The following is a 21292-nucleotide window of genomic DNA, read 5'->3' as shown; positions in this document are numbered from 1 at the left end:
AGGTGCTGGGTTAATGATTGGAAGGTCGGAGGGTTCAAACCCTGGAATCGCCAAGCTGCCACTGTCGGGGCCCTTGAGCAAGGCCCTTAACCGTCTGTGCTCCAGGGGTGCTGCATGATGGCTAATCCCGCACTCTGATCCCAGTGCGAAAAAACGACATGTGACGAGTATAAAGCTGAGCAACTCTTATTGCAGTTGACGTTTGTCAGTTCCAACGTAGATCAAGTGATTTCATTAACAATTTGTTGATCTGAATGACAGAAAAACTTCAAAAAATTTAATCAGACATAAAATATGCTACAAAATATTTTCTCATCATATTTTACTCAGGTGCTTGTTCTGTTCCTCGTCATCACAAGACTGCTCTACTGATCTCTCCATCTCCTACTACTGCTTCTTCCATCCTCCACCAACCCACTGATCCCACCATCCTCTACCACTGAAACATGCTCTTTACATCCTCTATACATGCTTGACTGGACCTTCAATCTTTCAAAGAACAAGGAAGATACGCTTCAAAACTCGTCAAACTTCCACTTGATGTCCAAACAGCTGAGTCTCTAGCGGTCTTCAAGACCAACCTTTTCCAGCAATTCTTAAATTAGAACTTAAAAAACAAGCGAGTTTTAGACAGACTATATTCTTAATCTGTGTCCTTTTGTACCAGCAGTAGAACATATTTATCAAAGGAAACTTCAAAGTCACTCTGGATTCGCCAGTTGCCAAAAATGTAAAAGGTTTTGATAACCGCATAAACTCTTCCTGCTAATTTCTTCGCGTTTGGGTATCTTTAAATCCAGATCTGCACCAACATGTTTTCTTCACGTCGACCACGAAGCATTTCCATATGTCTTTGTAGATAAGAGCGTCTGTTTAATGTAAATGTAAACAGACAGATGGTGAAAGAGCGGGATGGTAAACTGTGTTTGTATTTACGTGCTGTGTTTCACAATGTGAAGTACGAAACAGCTGCTATCGCTCTCAGTGCAATAGATCAATACTGGATTGGAAGCGTTCAGCTTCGTGGGCTTTCCAGCAGGACTTCAGCTTTCTCTTTGTCGCTAAATTATTATGGCGTGACTCATCTTTGGTTCAGACTTGCAAATAAATTTCCTGGCAAAAAAACTACCCTCGAACCTCTTGTCTGGATCTGCGGCGTCACGGGGGGAGGGGGGCGGAGGGGGATGTACAGACTTATGCTCCTCCTTTTCTAATAATAACAACAAAAATGTACATTAAATTCGAGTGTCTTGTCACGACTGCACCTGCTGCACCCGACATGAATCAGAAACACGACCTCTCGTGTCCTGAGGCTGTTATTCGTCCTCCTCTCATCCTCCCACCCCATTAGGCTGAGAGAGAGAGAGAGAGAAAGAGAAAGAGAGAGAGAGCCTCATTAATACACCATGTCAACATTAGTAGATCAGACCGGGAGAGCTTCTTTAGTCCTGATAAAAAGATTAGAGATTTAAACACAGGCTCTGCTCCCGGTTCACACACACCACTAATGCACATCGGATCAAAAAGGAGTCACTCTGGTGCTTCACACTTTGACCAGGAAGTGTAACGGCTGACTCAGCAAAAACGCTAAATGCTCAGGTGACATTCTCACACTAGGTTTGCGTGATCAATATATACGTAATTTATATATTTTGTTTAATATATATATATATATTTCTACACGCACACAAACACATACACACACACGGGTAGTAATGTGTGAACTATACAATATATATATGCATGTGGACGAGCACAGGTTCACGAGTGGTGGGCGGAGCACATACACGTACGTTTAAAATAATGTGTAAAATATTTGTACAATTTTGTGTTATCGTTATCATCATCGTAAACTAATTCGGATCGTCGTTAACTCCAGGATCATCAGCAGCTCTGCCAGAAGATCTAGTTACAGGGCAAATCGCATTATCGTTTCTATAGCAACGACTCGTATAAGCCCAATAATACACTGCTGCTATGTAACAACGAAAAATGGATTATCTTTGACATCCCCCATTTGCTGTTATAATAACCTCGACTCTTCTAGGAAGATGTTCCACTAGATTTAGTGTGTGCTTGTGGAGATGTGTGTGAGAGTCATTCATTTACAGGGGTGTTAGTAAAGTCAGGTACTGATGTAGGTGAGGTGAGGAGGCCTGGGGCTTTGTGTTTAGGGGGATTGTGAGGCTGAAACAGGTTTGGGTCTCCGAGTTCACATGAGAGGGATAATTTAATTCCACATCCAGAGACCTCCAAGAAGAATCACATATAGACGGAGAAGTCAGGTGTCCCAAAACTTTTTTTCTCACAGTATAGATTTAAGCCTATTTTTAGAATGATTTTAAGTGATAGCTTATACATTATGAATTACATAGTGGATCAAAGAACCTTCTCGAGTCACGCAGAACCTCCAGCTTTCCACCTATAACTGCAATGAACAGGTGAATGAAGTGAAGTGCTGAGTGAAAAGCTTATCTTGGATCAGGTCGGTTCCTTGGAGGCATTTCTTACAAGCTAGCATTTGCAAACAAGTTTTCAAGGACAACCCTGTGAATTTCCTACAGCGGTTAATGCTGTGCCAAGTGCTGGAGTCTGAGAATAGCTAATCGTTTCTAGTGGGCTGGAGGACGGCCAGAGGTTTACTGCACCCGCTTCCTTTCCAGAAAATAAAACAAATCTAAAAGCACAAAAAAGTTGTGCAGCATGGCGTGTTATGTGTACCGAGGTATAGGTACACACTTGACCGTATCCCCCTGCTTCGCCACACACACACACACACAGTGACTCTGGTATAATCATTAACCATGTTCACTGCAGGAGCAGGTCAGAAGAACACATTCCTCAGCAATCGGCATAAACCCATGTTTCCTTTTACAGTAGCTTTAAATCACACACACACACACACACACACACACACACACACACACACACACTTTGTGTGTGACCATTACACTGGTCAAGCTGCACATTCGAGTGGTGTCACCAGCTGACAGTTCAACTCTGGGCCCGCTCTGGGATTCTGCGACGAGCGATCAATCCAGAGGTTATACTGCATTAAACAGACTCACTCAAAGACTGGGGTTACACTGGCAAATCAAACTGGAAAATACTTTTGGAATTCCAATGGAAAGATGGCTGGTCAGCCACGGAGCAGTTTCGAGTTTGTAGTGACAAATAACATTTTTATAGGCCTAATTATTCCTTGATTCGGAATGATGGAAACCTTAATAAACCTGAATAATACACTTAAAGTGTGCTATTGGAAAATGAGCAACAATTACATATAATAATGTGGCCAGACTCGATGCAGGGTTACTGTTTCCTCCCGGAATTCCATTATTTTCCTATAACAGCAAACACTTTGTGTTTTATTTCAAAGTTCTGCTTAAACCACGCAATTTGTTAATGATTGAATTATAATATTTTTATCAATGAATCACTAGAAAAAAAAAAAACCAAAAACACTATCATTCAGTTTGTATACACCGATCAGGCATAACATTATGACCACCTGCCTAATATTGTTTTGTCTCTCTTTTGCTGCCAAAACAATTCTGACCCCTCGAGCATTAACATCATGAACTTCTTTAGCAGTTTGAGCTACAGGAGCTCGTCTGTTGGATCGGACCACACGGACCAGCCTTCGCTATTCAACGTGCATCAATGAGCCCCGGCCGACCACGACCCTGTTGCCGGATCACCACTGTTCCTTTCTTGGAGCACTTTTGATAGACCACTGCAGACCAGAACATCCCACAAGAGCTGCAGTTTTGGAGATGCTCTGGCCCAGACGTCTAGACGTCTAGATTTGTGAAACTCCCTCCAATCTTTACGCTCACACATTTTTTCTGCTTCTAACATCAACTTTGAGGACAAAATGTTCACTTGCTGCCTAATAAATATCTCCACTCACTAACAGGTGCCATGATGAAGAGATCATCAGTGTTCATGTCACTGGTCATAATGTTATAAATGTCAATGTTATGTCTGATCAGTGTATATACTTAAAGTTAAGACCAAAAGAGAAACCACAACCTCAGACTAAGATCGGAGTACACACACACACACACACACACACACACACACACACAGCTAGGGGTGATTTTTCATAATCAGTTTCTCAACAAACGCCTTTGAGAGGTGTGAGGAAACGAGATAACTCTGAGAAAACCCACAAGGACACAAGGAGAAGATGTAAAATTCAAAACCAACAGTAACTCAAGTGTTGGACTGAAGGGTTACAGAAATTTTGTGTATTTTTATTATTTAAACAGATAAAAATACAAGGAAAGTGGCAGCACTTGACTACTAATCAAGAGGTGGTGAGTTCAAATCAAAAAACTGCCAAACTGCCACGGCTCTTTATTGTCCAGGCAAGTCACTATGGATAAAGTCTTCCAAATGCTTTGTCGAAATGGGACAACAACAGGAAACAATTAAACGACTGGTAAAACGAGAACACATTTTTTAAACATCCGATGTGGTACAAAGATGTGAAGTGTCTGCTGATTCAAGTCAATATTCACATGTCCGTGTCCTTATAACTGAAGTGAACATCCAAAATGAACATTACTAATCCGCTCCTGAACTTCTGCTCTGGGCTTCTGCTGAAATCAATGATTTATTGAAAAGTGGGAGGGGCAGAACAATGTGTGCCAGTGAGCAATAAACACTCTGGTATGATCCACTCCCGGGGAGATCGATTCCGACAGAGAGAAAGAAATGAAAGAGAGCAATGAGAGCGTGTACTCAGGCTCTGTTCTGCGGTGTGGTAATTATTCGGGGAAAAATAACTAGTGCGTAGCAATTTCGTGACAAACGCCGAAGAATGAATGAGAGAGAATGAGTTGGTGATGATGGTGTGTGTGTGGATTTGAATTTTCGTTCCCACCCATGTCGACTCTGCTTGCGTTGCAAATCACAAGTTCATCCTAATGAGAGAGGAGCGAGGTCCGGTGCTAGATCAGAGGACAAACAAGCTGCCAAATCACCATAGTAACCAGCGATGACCAACAATGCACTGCTCAGCAGTCCAAAGCGCAATCACTAAGGTCCTGGTCGAGTACAGTCTGAGGTTTATGCAGAGAGCAGATTGATTCAATCATAAAAATTAAACAACCAGGCATCAACCAGCTTTGAGCAGGAGGTCCAGCGGGGTCAGAAGTTCAGTAGGAAAAGGGGGGAAGGGGAGTTCCAGGAAATAGCGCAGTGAGGCAGACTGGGTCTCAGTCAGAGCAGACTCTTATGTAAACACGCATCAATCTCAAAACACCAGTATTACTCTAAGCAAGGGTTCCCCAATTCAAATGTATTTATGCCTCCGAATGTTTGATTAGTTTATTATTTTGTTCTGCACCATACGCACAAATAAACGTTGAAGAGATATATCGCCTATTCAAAAAGCATTATTACCATCATAACGACATTTTTTCATATTCATTGCTATTAAAATCAAAACATTAACTTACTTATGCATATGTATATGGTTGGTGGGTGAATCTAACAAATACTTAGGCTATGATAATAACTAGAGGTCGACAGATGTGGATTTTACCGATACCTATAGCTAGGTTAGACCGTTCTTGGCGAGAACCAATTAAAATCAACCGTTTTTCAAATGGATACTGGATACAATATAAACAACCATAACACTCCATGTGAAATAGTACTGAACTTGATTACAAAAAAACCCCAACAAAGAACAGTGCTGAATAATGAAAATGAAATGCGCAGTCTCAAGTATAAAAACAAGCAGCACGTGGAAAAACTATCGCTATGGATATCAATTATCTGTGCCTTGACCTCTATTAATAACTACTGAAATTTTTTTGTTTGAAAGCCAACCTTTATTATCAAATATAAATATAATACGAGTAAAACTTTTACTTTAAATTAAATTTTCTAAATATGTCACTGGCATTGTTCGAAGGGCCGTCAAAATGTGGGTGGGAGTGGGCCGTATTCCGGTTGCTCCACCTCTCTACCTCACTTCTCACCCCACACCGCACCACACCACACTCATCCACCGCTCGACTAGCATCCCAGCATCTCTCAGAATACAGGAAAGACATGCTTCAAGACTTTTCTCTGTTCTGGCACCGAGGTGGTGAAACAAACATCCACTTCATTGCTAGAACAGCTGAGTCACTAGCAGGCTTTAAAGGTCTCAAGACCCACCCTTTTGAGCAGTATGTACATTAGCAATTCTCCTGATTTTTTTATACTGTGCTTTTCAAACTATATTTTCTCCCAACAGAGTTTTTAGATAGATGTGTCCTAATGAACCAGTATCAGAAATTGATAAGAACATCAAATTAATTTGCTTACAGCTTGTGTGACCGGTCTCTCTGGATAAGGGTGTCTATGAAATACCATAAATGTAAATGTGGCTCAGTGCAACACGTTTGAAATGTGAACTGAGGTGGTTAAAAACTGGCAGATGCTCAGCAAAATGTTCAGCAGAACCTGAACCAAGAACTGGACAAAATGCATCAGAGGAGTAAATACTTTAAAGGTAACACAGTGGTAGCTCAGAGATTAACGTGTTGAATTTCTGATCAGAAGGTCATGTGTTCAAATCCCAGCACCACCGAGCTGCCACTCCTGCTCAAGTTGTATAAATGCGATAATAGTAAAATAAGAGCATCTGCCACGTACCATAAATGTAAACCCGCCGTCTCAACAACTGTCGGGAGTTAAGAAGTTTTTGATGGGAAGATTGTGAGTTAAAATCCTAGATGTCACTCATGAGTAGAGGTCGACCAATAGTAGATTTTACAGATACCGATATCAACCAATAGTTTTTAAAAAGGATACAAAAAAAAGGATACAAAAAAAAACCAAACAAACAAAAAAAAAAATAATGTAAAATAGTACTGAAATAAAATAAAAAATGCTGAATCATGAAATTGTTCTAAAAATTATTAATTGATAAATATAATTATAAAATAAAATTTTATATAATAAACATAATATAGCGCTCTCCATGCAGCGTGCATTCTCAAGTGTAAAAACAAACAGCGCGTAGCATCAGTGATTCACCTCTAGAGGCCGCTCTCTTAATGACAGCAGCACAGAAGCTGGAAAAACTGTCGGTATGGATTTTTGTCGATAGTTCCAGCAATCAACTATGGGTGCCGATTAATCGGTCGACCTTTACTCATTGGCCCTTAAACCTTTGTAAGTTGCTCTGGATAAGGGCATCTACAAAACCCCATAAACGTACCAGCGTCATTTCTGTCACAGATCACCGTTTTAGTTTATCTTTAGAGTAATCTCTCAGACTTTATTAGATTTTCATTTGAATTATCTACTTGACGCCAACATTTAAAAATGAAAGAAGAGAAAAAATTACCAACGTTTTGGTAACTTGAACTATTGAAATAATAAGCCACATTATTGAGTGGTTATATTTAGATTCACTATATTCTGTTTTTTTCTATATATTTACTTTTTCTAAGTAAACAAACCTCATCCCTAATGTTTCAGAAGCACTAAACCGCAGTTTAATGTACTAAGAAGCATGCCTTGCGGTGTGTGCTTACTCGAAAGCCCACCCTTGCCTTCAAGGCAACAGATCAAATTCTGTACCTCAGCAGTGTTTTGGCTGAACCAGACCGGGGATTTATTAGGCGTTTCCTACTGCATTAACTAGACAAACAATCCCGGGGCGCATCTGGTTCAATCCCAGACCCCCTGCGTCCGTGGCTTGGAGAGGAAATGACTGAGACCATGGTGTTTTACATGAACAACTTATACAAAATCTATATTGGTAAGACGTGAAAGCAAAACAAGATCTGATAACACGCAGTAGAGCCAGACGATGAGGACTGGATCACAAATCTGCACTAATCTACACTGATCTTTCCTCCTCAGTTGCAGGAGTGCTGAGGTGGGGGGCTGGGATTTACACACAGCACATGGGGGAAGGAAAAATGAGGAAAGAGATGAGAAGAGGAACGAAGTGGGAACTTGGTGGCCTTGATTTCCGAACAGTGCGTCCTGTAAGATCAGGTTCTCAACAGATACGTTACAGTATGTCAGTACATATACAGTGTCCTAGATCTGTGTGTTTGTGTGAGAGATGCGCTTCGGTTTTGAATATTTGCCATCACTAAAAGTACTTTTTACATGTGATAAGACAAGATTAAGGCCGGACACGACACAACACAGCACCACAGTAAACGTCACATTAGATGTTTTTTTTAAACACAACTGCATTTATTTCAATGCAATTTGCCACAGGCAGCAACATCGCAGACATTTTATTGATTTTTTTTTGTTTTTATACCTTCAGTGAAATCTGGATACATCTAAATGAGTGCAAAACGATCTTAAAATTGTATTTTTGTTTTAAAAGTCCTCCCTCTACACTTATGTTTTCCAAAAATTGCTCATCCACTTAAAAATGTGTAAAAGGTTTACACCCAAAAACACAAAAACCTGCGTCATTTCCTTCAGGAGTTTCTGAAGTGAAAAAAAAAGCTAATGTTACCCGTGACACAGCCTTCGACTTTATCTAACTCTCTTCCTGCAAACTGTTTGGTGAAATGAGGTAGTGACGTAGTCAGTCGGAAAAGTGTTTTTACTACACAACAGTCAGCTAGCTTGCTAGTGTAGATATAAAACGGGATTTAGCTGAACTGCAATGAAAACAACACCGCTAGCCGCAGCAAAAATGCTACGTCATGCCTCCGATGTGACCTGCTTCAGAACAGGGATTTTGCAGTTACGCAGTGCAAATATTTAATGAGGGAACACATTAATACGAGCATCAATAGTGATCAAATCTTTAAAAGGGCTGGTTTTAAAGAAAAAAAATAAAATACTGTTAAAATAACTATTATAGTAAAACTTTTTGGCTATGGCAGCAAAGATGGCTAAATGTGTGTGAAGTTAGCATAATGCTGAGAAGGCATTACATTAACAATTTATTTCTTTTAATCTGATATGAAGTTACATTTCAAAACAATCTGATGGCCAGAAAATGATCCAAATATTTGAGCAAATATTCCTTTGCTAGCAAGCAAATGATTAGCAATGCTCTGGGTGTTTCTCAGAGCTTTAATTTTCCTCTTATTTTTACTTTCTGTACTCGCTTCTGAGGATGCGAATCTCAGATTCACGAACGCTGAATAAAATCATCGGTCAGCAACCCGCAAACTTTCCCAGTCCCACGGTTCCTTCTGAGAGCATTTAGGGAATTGATTTGTCCTTCACGCTGTTGGACTTCGATCAATTTCCGTGTCGCAGGTTCAAGAATGCGGGATTAAGGATCTAGCGTCTGTTTAACGTTTCCACAGATTTGGTATTAACGGAAATTCCTTGTGGCCGCAGGATTTTTTGGACCTTTTTTTTTTTTTTTACTGTTTTCACTATTTTTAATGTCGTCATAGTCCAACGTTTTATTTTCTTCATCTTACAGGTAGGAAGATGAAGCTTCTGTTACTAGAACAATTAATCTCTGCATGGTCCTGCTGCTCTCTGATTGTAACCATAATGCTGTGTGACCCAATTTCTCTGAGCAAAACCCACAGCTGGCAACCAGACGAGTGAGCAGCAGTTGCACTCGGACCACGGCGCTGAACCACAGATCTGACCTGGAAACATGGGAAACACACACACACACACACTCGCACTCGCACTCGCACACTCGCACACATAGATAGGAGTCCAGAATTCATCACACCTTATTAAACCCTCTGCAACCATGACACCAACACTGTAGCACCTGCTAACCTGAGCAGCTTAGCACAGCATGTACACAGAAGTCTCGCATACATACACACACACACACACACCAATGTTAGATCCCACACAATACATATCTCTTTCAGTAAGTTGGATCCTGTTTTAATCACAAAAGCAGAACAATATCAGTCTGCAACAGACAAAACCAGAACAGCAGTTATGTAATGAAACACACACTAAAGTAGTATCAGGCGACTGAGCACCAAGAGTCGCTGTTTTAACCCTGAAGTAGATCAATATCCCATAACAGCATGTTTCATAGCATTTTATTCCTTATACCGCAACAGTTTTTATAAGAATGACACATTATTATTTTTCCATTTAAAGCTTCATTCAATAAAACACATTCCTTCCCTTTTCCTGGGGAAGTTGAAGCTCAGTGGTCAAGATGTAAGACTTTTGATAAGAAGGTCATGAGTTCAAATCTCAGCACCAACTACTGCTGGGCCCTCGAGCAAGGCCCTTAACCCTCAACTGCTCAGTTGTTTGAATTAAATAATTGTAGGCTGCTCTGGATTTTTTTTTAAAAGATGAGGGTTTTAGATGGTTTTTTGAAGCTTGTGAGGAATTCGGTTGTCCGGATGCAGTTTAAATAAATCGTGCCACGAACTGGGTATGTTACGGTTTTGTGCCTCTGTGCAACGGTACCACGAGCCGCCACTCAATTCCCGCTTGCAGGCTTCTGGAGGGAATGCAGACACATACTCATTACAGCTATTAGAGCATAAGTGATAACAGGAACATGTACATTTCCCACATTTGGAAGACTCTCTCATCCAGAGCGGCTTATGATTATCTTATTCATACAGCTGAGCAGCTGAGGATTAAAGGGGCCTTGCTCAAGGGGCCCAGCAGTGGCAGTTTGGTGGTGCTGGGATTTGAACATTCAGCACTCATGCTTGTGAGATTATTGCCTAGAATGCTGCTGAATTCTGGAATCTGATTGGCCAAAATAACCATATTTTAACTCATTATCTTCAAATCGGGCAAAAAAGAAAAAAGAAAAAAAGAGTGGACTGTAAACTGTTTATAACTGTTTCATTGTTGTAAAATTGCTGTCACATCATAAGAGGTTGCGGTCACAAATAATTGTTGCTTATTTACCTACAACAGCAGCACACAACACATGCAAGTAAGAGAACCACCAAAGCAAAACTTGTTTTAAATCAGCTCGGATCATCTGCTAAGTCCGAATCTGAAACCTAGAGTTCAAAACCATAACTTTGTGCTTATAAAAGGTTTAATCGAGGACGTTCTAGATTGAGGACATTCTAGAACGTGTCTAAAACACAAGGCCTCACGCAACCTTGTAAAACAAAAATCGTATTGAACCAGCTTCACTAAAAACCGCTAAAAACTCTCACGCTATCCACAATTCCCTGCAGATACACAGAGCATGTACAGTATAGATCATTCAAAGTGCACATCTCCCATCCCAAAACATCTCTCAGGGATACACGGGAGAGTAATACCACAAACAGCTGTACATACCTGCACTCCGATATCTATTTCCTCTGGTTTGCCTGAAATGCCAGAGTGTGTTGTGCTTAATGTGAATAACATTTACATCGGAAAATAATTCAGAAGCATGTTCTGCTCAAACCATCTGAAACTGTGCATCTAGTGGCATTAGAAGATCAAATCGAAAGTTGTATTAAATTAAATTCCCTTGTTGTCAACCGTGTAATTACACAACAGAAATGAGATGGTCTGTGCACTTGTACCTCATAGTTTTGCACTTCTATAATATGTTATTGTATATACATACACTATATTGCCAAAAGTATTGGGTCACCTGACCTTTCCTGCTATATGTGGCTCTCAAACTGTTACCACAAAACTGGAGGCACTCGATTGCACAGGACGTCTTTAGATGGCGCTTTAATAAAACTTTGCAGTCACTTGAACTTGGAAACCCAAATCCTGTTCCAGCATGGTGATGCCCCTGTGCACAAAGTGAGCTTCTTGAAGATATGGATTACATGCTTTGGAGAGGAAGATCTCCTGCTATAGAGCTCTGATCTCATCCCTACTGAACACCTTTGGAATGAATGTGAACGCTGACTGCACCCCAGGTCTCCTCACTTACATCAGTACCTGCCTTTCATAACACCCTTGTGGCTGATGAACACAAATATCCATAATCACACTACAAAAATCTAGTGGAACATCTTCCCAGAAGGGTGGAGGGAATTAGAAGAGCACATTGGGACTAAATGTGGAATGTGATGTTAAAAAATCACATACCGTACTGATGCCCAGGTGTCCCAATACTTTTGGCAATAGTGTATGTATATTTTTACACAATGAATTCATTTTTTTGATCTACATTGTTATTTGCACTTCTGATTTAGATGCTAACTGCATTTCATTGGCCCTGTACTTGTACTCTGCACTTTAATGACAATTAAGTTGATTCTGATCTAATCTAAAATAGTCTCCTGCTCAAGATTAGATTAAGCATATAAGTAAAAGTACATAAGTACAAAAGTACATTGGGTTTTTTTTTCAATTTAAGACAAAATTCTTCAAAAGCAAATCTTTATATATTTATTTATCCTTCGTAATTCTCATAAATCCTTCATGAGATTAAATCAAGATATACATCTATCTACAACAGGTTTTCTGCCGGTTTCACAAAGTCAAATTGAAATAAAATTGGAATGAAATTAAAGATCTGTATCACGACATCGAAAACACACAAATACGTAGTTTAGATGTCGTGATCCAGAGCTTTAATTTCATTCTTTCGCTAGTTCAAATATAATTCGCTGTATTACGTATACAAACGAGACCAAAATGCAACAGCCAATCAGCTTTCTGGTACTGTCTGTTGCATTTTGGTCTCGTTTGTATCCGTAATACAGCGAATTATAAATGAACTAGCGAAAGAAAAAATGACACCACTATTTAAACTAAAACACTCTAAAGTGCTGCAGGAGCATTTCAAAGAGCAAAGAAGTAGCGTAACGTGGACATCGAGAAATTAAGGACTGTTTAAAATTATTTAAGACCTAAAACAAAACAAGCTAAGAAAAGTTCTCCGTCCTCCTCTAGAGATGAAAACAACCTCCACACAGAGTCTTTTGTCTGTAAAAAAAAAAAAAAAAAAAAAAGGCTGATCCTTCTAGACGCATTTCATTACCATGTGCTCTTCAGCTCAGCTCTTCAAATGTCCCATACACATGAAGCCACTTAACCATGATGAAGAGCAGGAGAGTCTTTTCTTATGTCTGGAACCCTGGAACCAGAGTTAAAAACAGATCTCGGTATAGCCTACACCACACCCCACACCCCCCACCTCTTGTGGCCCCTCACCACCCCATTCTACACACAAACACACTCTCACCCCCAACGACCTTCTCTCTGGTCATATTCTGGACAGCTTGATTCAGTGAAAGAGTTTGCTGGTTTGTCACACACAACAGTAAACCACTCGCACACACCACCACTCCTCCCTGCACGCTCCCTCCCCTATATATTATGGATGTGCATCTCCGTAACTGAGGCCGACGCGATTCGCATCTCGAAACATAGCCAACGATACGATACATTAAAGATACATATGAAGCAGCTACCGATGTGATGCGATACGATTCCCCCCCCATTACGCTGCACTGTGATCCGATTTCCATTTGATTTCTCACAGTGCAATTCAATGGAAAATATATAATGCTCTGAAATTACATATGTACAGATTCAGACAAACAGCAAATCATCAATTTATTTAAATGCCTTCTGACTTAAGGTCTTTATAGTGCAAAAAAAAAAGAAGGAAGAAATACGATGAAATAAAACCAGACGTTATTTTCCTGTTGTGTCTGCAGGAAGTTACAGCTCTACCTCTGCCATGTTAATCTGTAGTCTATGTGACTCTCAGGACACGCCTCGGTCTCCGTAGCGTTGTGATACGTCATTCAGTTTAGCGACAAGAAATCAATCTACATATGAAATATTGGTCTCAAATTATCACTTTCTATATAATAAAAATATAGCGCATCTACTAATAATTATACAGAAATAAATCTGATTTTATCGATGCGAATATGTTCAAAACGATGCTTCATTATACAAAAGCCAACTTGTACACAATGCACACTTCAAGCGCTGCATCACGTCGGTAACTTTTATGCGAATTGGTGAATCTCATCATCCCTAATATATAAACCACACCCACTTACCATTTTAATTGGCTTGTGCCGGAGGTCTGCTTCCGTCACCGGGGTGTTTTGGTCTCTTGGGGTTAAGGCCTTTTGGCTGAGGATCTCTAAGAGGTTGGTATTGTCTTTAGGAGCCCCGTTGGCCCTGGGGCCCTCAGCTAGCAGCAAGCCATAGGTTCGAGAGTAGAGCTCTGGAGACTGTAGAAGCCGTGTGACAGGAGGCTTCAGGTGCTCCTGCTCGTACTGGTCCAGATAGAAGGGGTCTCGCAGCTCCACTGGAACGTTGTCTATAAAACACAACATGAAAAATTAGTTGCTACAATAAACACACAACCCCCAAAGTTGACACATTTTCATAATAGCATTGCTCAAAGAATTTTATTTCAATTATACAACTGTAAATATTACATTGTATACATTATTATTATACATTTACAAAAAAAACTCTCACAGCAGATGTTTGCATCTGCAAATTCCACAAGACACAAGAGTTTGTTAAAATGTCTGTTCTTTTTGAGGAAGAGATCTCCAGGAACTGTATGTTCCAGCATCTTGGGCATATTTGACCCCTTTCCACCAGTATCTATAGGAGTTTCAGAACCATCTTCGGAAAAAAGGTGCAAACGTTCAACAATTCTAAAGAAGGCAGAGTAGCACGTTAAGATGCGTGAAGTGGCGCGAGGGAGGGGGGTGTAAACATTTGAACAGAATGGTAATTCAGTTTTTTTAAGCTTTATTTTTTAAGCTACACGAGATATTCACATACTTTCCAGAAGACAAAATAATATTTTTTATTAACACTTGGGCTGCAACAAGTAATCAATAAAATCGATAATTAAATACATTGTCTATTTTATTACCATTTTATTATTACACAATTTTATGAATTATATATTCTAGATGCTTATCTTCACCACTAAACAAAATATTTGTATTTTTGTAAACAAACTGTCGAAACTAACTTGCCATCTGCGATTATCATTAACGATAATACAAATTGCCTCATCTTGCATCCTCTAATGCTGTTTTTTTCCTTTTTTTTTTTTTTTTTTTTACAGAAAGTAACAACCCAGCATGAGTGAATTTGTTCAAAAGAGAAATCCCCCATGGACTCCTCAACAAGCAGCTACTGTCTGTCTAGACGTCACCAACAGCTGGAACAAAATTGTGTCACACTTGGTGAATGAACCTGAATCAGATTCTATAAACTTTATAAAATGTCTAAATTAAAGATCGTTAAACTTTATGTAGATTTTGCATTTTTTTTTAAATACACTTTTTTACATAAATTCCCTGAATTAGGGTTCGATATAGTTATAATAAGCAAAACATGTAGTTAATCTGATTAAACGGAGAAAAAAATAAAAATAAAAATCTGATTAATCGATTATGTTAGTTGCAACACACATATGTATGGTGTATGTAAACACTATCTGTGTGTGATTTGGACACGGTCCTCAAGTTCCTCTTTTCATTACAGTTCTTTTCATTTGCCTTTTCTGCTGGAATCACAAAAATGTCTCAGAATTCCTACTCGAAAACTCTTCAACTCAAGGTTGCACTGGGTTCAAGAGGTGACATTGAATCAAAGTGGTATATAGGAAGACTATATGGACAAAAGTATTTAGACAAATGACTATTCCAGCCATATGTGGTTCTTCTCCAAAAAGTTGGAGTCACTCAACTGAAATAAATGGAAACATTTATTAAAATAGTTTGCACTTGTTAGACCCCATTTGTGTAATTTACGTGTGTGTATACACACACACACACACACACACACACACACACACACACACACACACACACACACACACACACACACACACACACACACACACACACACACACACACGTGAATTACACAAATGGGGTCTAACAAGTGCAAACTATTTAATGTACATATAATTTTCTTTTTTTGTATTTGATTATTATTATTATTATTTTATTCATTTATTTTTTACTGCATTGTGAGTCACATGTGATATTGTCTGCTGTTTGAACATTTCTTTTAAGGATGACGATCAAAAAAAAAATTAAGAAAGAAAGAAAGAAAATGCTGACAGAAAAAGTGTAATGCTGATTCTTCTCAATCAGACCCAAAACAAACACCAGACCTGAAAAAAGAAAATCCAGAAAGCAAAACAGAAGTAAACCGAATACAGTCGCATAATCGTTACATAACCGGTCTGTGCTTTAGGTGGAGAAAAGAAAAGGTGCCTTATAGAAAGGGGACACATGATGCAGCTCTGGATGAGAGTCTCACAACCCCGCTTGGTTTATGAGCGCTCACTGCGAGCACGCACACTGACGTCCTTATTAACAGAGTAACGTTTCATTCAGAAAAGGGGCTTGTGATGAATACAGATAAAACACTGAGAAGGTTATGAGGGCTTACGGAATGATCCGTCTGAGCGGTGCGTCTCGCCCGAGGTGTGTGTCTGTGGAAGGAGTGTGATGTCATGGTGTTCGTTAGCACAGCGCTTACAAACGTGTGGGTGAAAGGTGAAGAAACCAGAAATGAACACGTGCGGTACACAAAGGGGTGACGCAAAGCTGCGCTAATTGTGAAAGAAGGTGTGAGGTAGCTGGCACCTGCACAGGACTGGGAATGAACAGGGCGAGTTTCCATTTTAAAGCTGTGGACATGAAAATGTATGCTGAAACACTTGCACACGTCGTTCCTCCGCTTCAAAGGTTGATTCTGCGCGCACACACACACACACACACACACACACACACACACACACACATATTGACTACTGTATTTACTTCAACAGAACAAGATTTTAGTGCAGTGTATGTAAACACTCAACTGTGTGACGGATCTGTACAACCCGGACACACACAACTGTACTCACTTCAGAAATCCATGCCCATATTATATCACTTAATTACTACAGTGTTTGACTGCTGCTATTGCTTTTTTTGCACAAACCCTTTTGTTTACATTTTGTTTGATTACAATGTTCACTCTCGTATCCGGGTCTCTTTTCCACACCGCACTGTGTAACATACAGCAGGTTTACTGCCGGTGCTATTTTGTGTATTTGTCATATACTGTCTTGTGTTGCCTTTGCACCTGGTTGCACACGATGCACTTTATGTGGCGAGGACACTAACTAGACCGTAAGCCCTGTGTTTCCTGTTATGTAGCTTTATGTTGTCTATGTAGCACCAGGGTTCTGGAGGAACGTTGTTTTATTTTACTGATGTACTGCTTCTTGACTCTTGACTTGAAACAAACACACAGCAATGTGAAAGTCAAACCTGAAACAAACACACACACCCACCCAATCACCACACCCACCATCACACACACACACACACACCAAACTGGTTCTGTGGCATTCATAGGCAATCAAAACCGCAAGGTGTCTGTAGTTCCCATCACACACACACACACACACACACACACACACACACACACACACACAAACTAAACCTTGGGACAAGCAGCCAGACAAGTTCTTTCCGAGGATACGTTGAAGGACAAGGTAAAGTCCTAGTTGGGCAAAACACCAGACGCCATGCTACAGCTCACATGGTATTTGAGGAATGAATCACTTGGAAGTGTGCAGTAGTGGGAAAAAAATGAATGCAGGTCCAATAAAACATTTCAGACACTCCCATAGAGAGTATTATGGGATGTACTGGATATAAAACAACATTACTCAAGTACCTTCAAGCAACTAAATCTTTGGCTTCTTTTAAAGGCCAAGGGTGTTTGAGTTTTGGTAGAAGATCAGTCAAAATACAACCTAATAGCACTAAGAGCATTTACGTTTACTAAAAAGATGAATCAGCACAAAAGCAAGACAAATCGATAAATAAATGGCATCTGATGTAACCACGAATCCGCTTCCAATAGAACCACAAAAAAGTAGACTGGACTGAAATCACCCTGTAAGTCGGGGTCCCCAATTATCATGCCTCAGACCGGTACCGGGTCATGGATCATTAAATACCGAGTCACACAAAGTAATTTTTCATTTTATATGCGTCGATAAGTTAAGCATGGCCTGACTCAGCATGGCGAGTCGAGTACAAATTTCATTATATATGTAATAATTAAATAATACAATACGAATTATAGTAATATAGCAAGCGCATCATTCGTGGTGTAAAATACTGTAGGTTGGGGTCCGCTGCTGTACGTAATCTGGATTTTTCCAGTCGTCACTGAAACTGCGGGAACTAAACTTTTCCAGACGTTTCGGAACTAAAAACTGGTTTGTTTACAAACATGCATGAGTCAAAGTACATCATTAACATACTTATGCTCTTAGCCCCGCCTACCATCATCGTTCACGTTAGTACAGGACTGGCGCGCGATTAGAAAATTGTTTTGTATGAAACGACTAAAGCTTATTCCATGCTAGTTTTATCTTTACCGCAATTTTTTTTTACTTATTTTAACATATTTGGTTTTTTCCCCCTTTTTCATTTTATTCGCTATGTTTCACATTTATTGCATTTATTAATTTCAGCTGTAAAGCAAATCGCGTGTGAATGAAACGTGAAGACAGACGAGAGACGACGCAACGCGAAACAGCTCTTGCGGATTCACATAAACCGTAGTCCTAGAAGAAATACGTGAAAATTTAGGCTGACCATCTTCTGGGCGCGTTTGCCGCATCAGCCTTCGTCTGCTGACCAGCCAATGAAAATGCAGCATGAAATGACCTACAGATCGACGCGACATGGCGTTGAAAAAATATGGGAATAGACGTATTTGGGATTCCAATAAGTTCGCTTGTGCGATGTGTTCTCCAGCAAGGACTCTGCATGCAGGCAAACGGCAGAGGAACTGCAGCTCTCAGGTGATCGCAATTCATCTTGCTTTATTTGTTTACCACTAGAGCATGCTGATGATGTTTTTTCCTTCTATACCGACTGGCGTCGTAGCTGATGATTGGATAGGTGTCATAGTCATATTGTCTACACACACACACACACACACACACACACACACACACACACACACACACGTACTCAGGTTTATTAGATCCGCGTCTCAGAGTGCGATTTGTAACGATCTTATAAGATTGCTGAAATCATCTGTAGTCCTGGGAGCATGATTTCTGTTTATCGTCTCATTAAGGGTGGATTGTAATAATGTAAAAGAACTGGCAGGAAAAAAAAAAAAAAAAAAGCGAAACAAAACTGTCATTTTCTTGTCCTGTGTTTTTGAAACAGGATTCACTAAGATAGAAATGAAATGTAGAGTAACTGTAAAAATGCGGCGTGTGTTATGACACGTATGATCGGGTACTGTCTGTCAGCCGGGCTCTATATAAAGAGCTCAAGCCCAGAATGCAAAGCAGGATGCAAAAAGCCACAGCGGTGTGTGATGTGTGTGTCGTTTCCCAGCAGATTATCGCTGAATGAATACTCTGTGCAGCAGTGCGAGCGATACGCAGCGGAAAAAGAGATACCTGGAAATTGTGCAAGTGGGCTTGCACTTACGAGCTTTGGAGACCGTGGCTACTGTGCAAACACACACACACACACACACACACACACACACACACACTATGAGAACAAACTTCTTAATGTCAACTTTAAACAAAGCACTGAACAATCAGTCTGATGTCACATGTTTTTCTCTCACCACACACACACACACACACACACACACACACACACATGGATATCTACCCGATTCGACAAGGTGATGAGGTGTGACTGTGGATGTAAACAGCGTTTCAATAAAACAGATAAAATCTGGAAATGGTTCAGTCAGAAGGGACTTTAGACGATAAATATGTCTAAAAGACAAAAACAAACAGGAAGTTTGGCACAAGACGTGTCCATTTAATTAGCAGGTCTATCATTCATCCAACAACAAAGCACTCAAAGTGTCCAGACCCCCCAATCCCCCCCCCCCCACACACACACACACACACACACACACACGACATTGGGTCTAAATGTAGAAGGAGAAAAGTTTTGTTTAAACACTTTTGATCTATAGGTGTTACACATCATGACCTCACTGTAACCAGCATTTGGGTTTCAACTCTTTCTGTATGCTCAGGATAAACTCAGTAATCTCAGGAAACAGGTATATATACTGTATACATTAGGGGTGTAACAGTACAGAAAATTCTCAGTATACTGGTTCATACTCAATACCGGTGTTTATTTTTGTTATGGTATGAATTTTTTGTATACAGCAATACCGGTTGTTAAACAGCGTTCAAAAAGTGGCGCGTCGAGACTCTGTTTGAGAGGGGATCCCTTTTCACTGTTGAACTGGTGAGGGCACAGCTGTGTGTGTTACTAATGACAGGATCGACATCAAAAGTTCCCGAAACTGAAGCTGTAGAACTAGAAAGTGATGACAGAAGAACTTGAGCAGTGTCTGTTGTTTGGAGGTTCTTCAATGTTGAAAAATCCGACGTCGACCAAACAACTATTTACTGCAAATGTTGTCAGGCTGAAGTCCCAAGAAACTAAGATCAGCGTCTTCCACATCTGCAGGTGACATTGGAAAAGCAAAAAGAAAGCTAGCTCGGCCACCAGTCCCCCCGTCTGAGAGAGCGTTCAGCACCGGCGGCAACATTGTGACGTGCCGCACTCAAACCAGATGCTGGGGACCGTCTGGTTTTCCAGGCTCAAAATACGTAATGGCTGAAATGATTTATTTACGTTGCTTGGTTAAAATGTGTAAATATTGTTTCTATGCTACAGGATAATCCTGCAACCCAAGTTGCACTTTATATTTGTTTTATATTTTTAATACTGGAGTGCTGTTGGCAATACCCCTTGCATTGTGGTGTACGTTTTTAAGTATAATAATAATAATAATAATAATAAAAATGCGATCAAAGTGTGAGGCGGAGACTAAAAAAATTGCGGTCCAGCACTTAATACGTTCCTGAGGGAACACAGATTGTAACTATGTTCCACACGTTAAAAAGGATTGCATTCTGTACATGTGCGTACCAAACCTAAAACCCTGTAATGAAAATTTGTGGTACAAATACGTGTAGCGTTACACTCTAACCACTAAGTTTCGTATATATAGTATATATAAAAAATTTTAAATAAAACATTTCACAAAATGTATCTTCTTTTTTCGTCAAAGTGCTTAACCAATCCCAGTTTGCATTTCCGTTTCTACTGTCAAGAGAGTAGCCCTGTCGATCAAACACTATGGGCGGGACTTTCGAGAGGATTTTGGGATTGTTGGGGCTGAAACCGGTGAGATTGGTATAAGTAGTGTGGAGGAAAATCATGCTAAATGAATGCTAAAACACCACGGATTCTAGACTTTTCAGGAGAGTTTGTGGCTTTGTGGTTACAAAGTCAAAATTAGTGACGCTGACTTGCATGTCATTTACATGCTTTTGAGTGGATGAACCAGGGTTGCCAGT

General features: G+C 40.0%; 1 protein-coding gene across 8 annotated transcripts in view; it reads right to left on the bottom strand.

Moving 5' to 3' along the window:
* camsap3 (calmodulin regulated spectrin-associated protein family, member 3) overlaps positions 1-21292 on the bottom strand; it is a 45374-nt gene that overhangs the window by 13250 nt on the left and 10832 nt on the right. For all 8 annotated transcript variants that reach the window (XR_014530682.1, XM_083524324.1, XM_083524325.1 and 5 more), the window contains one exon: positions 13932-14197. Coding sequence is in view for 7 of the 8 variants with exons in the window: in XM_083524324.1 (XP_083380450.1) it covers positions 13932-14197 (266 nt within the window). In the remaining variant the exon portion in view is untranslated. The remainder of the gene's footprint in view (positions 1-13931; positions 14198-21292) is intronic.

This window comes from Silurus aristotelis (genome assembly GCF_946808225.1).
Source record: "Silurus aristotelis genome assembly, chromosome: 21".
Lineage (NCBI taxonomy): Eukaryota > Metazoa > Chordata > Actinopteri > Siluriformes > Siluridae > Silurus > Silurus aristotelis.
Note: the sequence above shows the minus strand (reverse complement) of the source record. Positions and strands in the feature narration are given on the sequence as shown.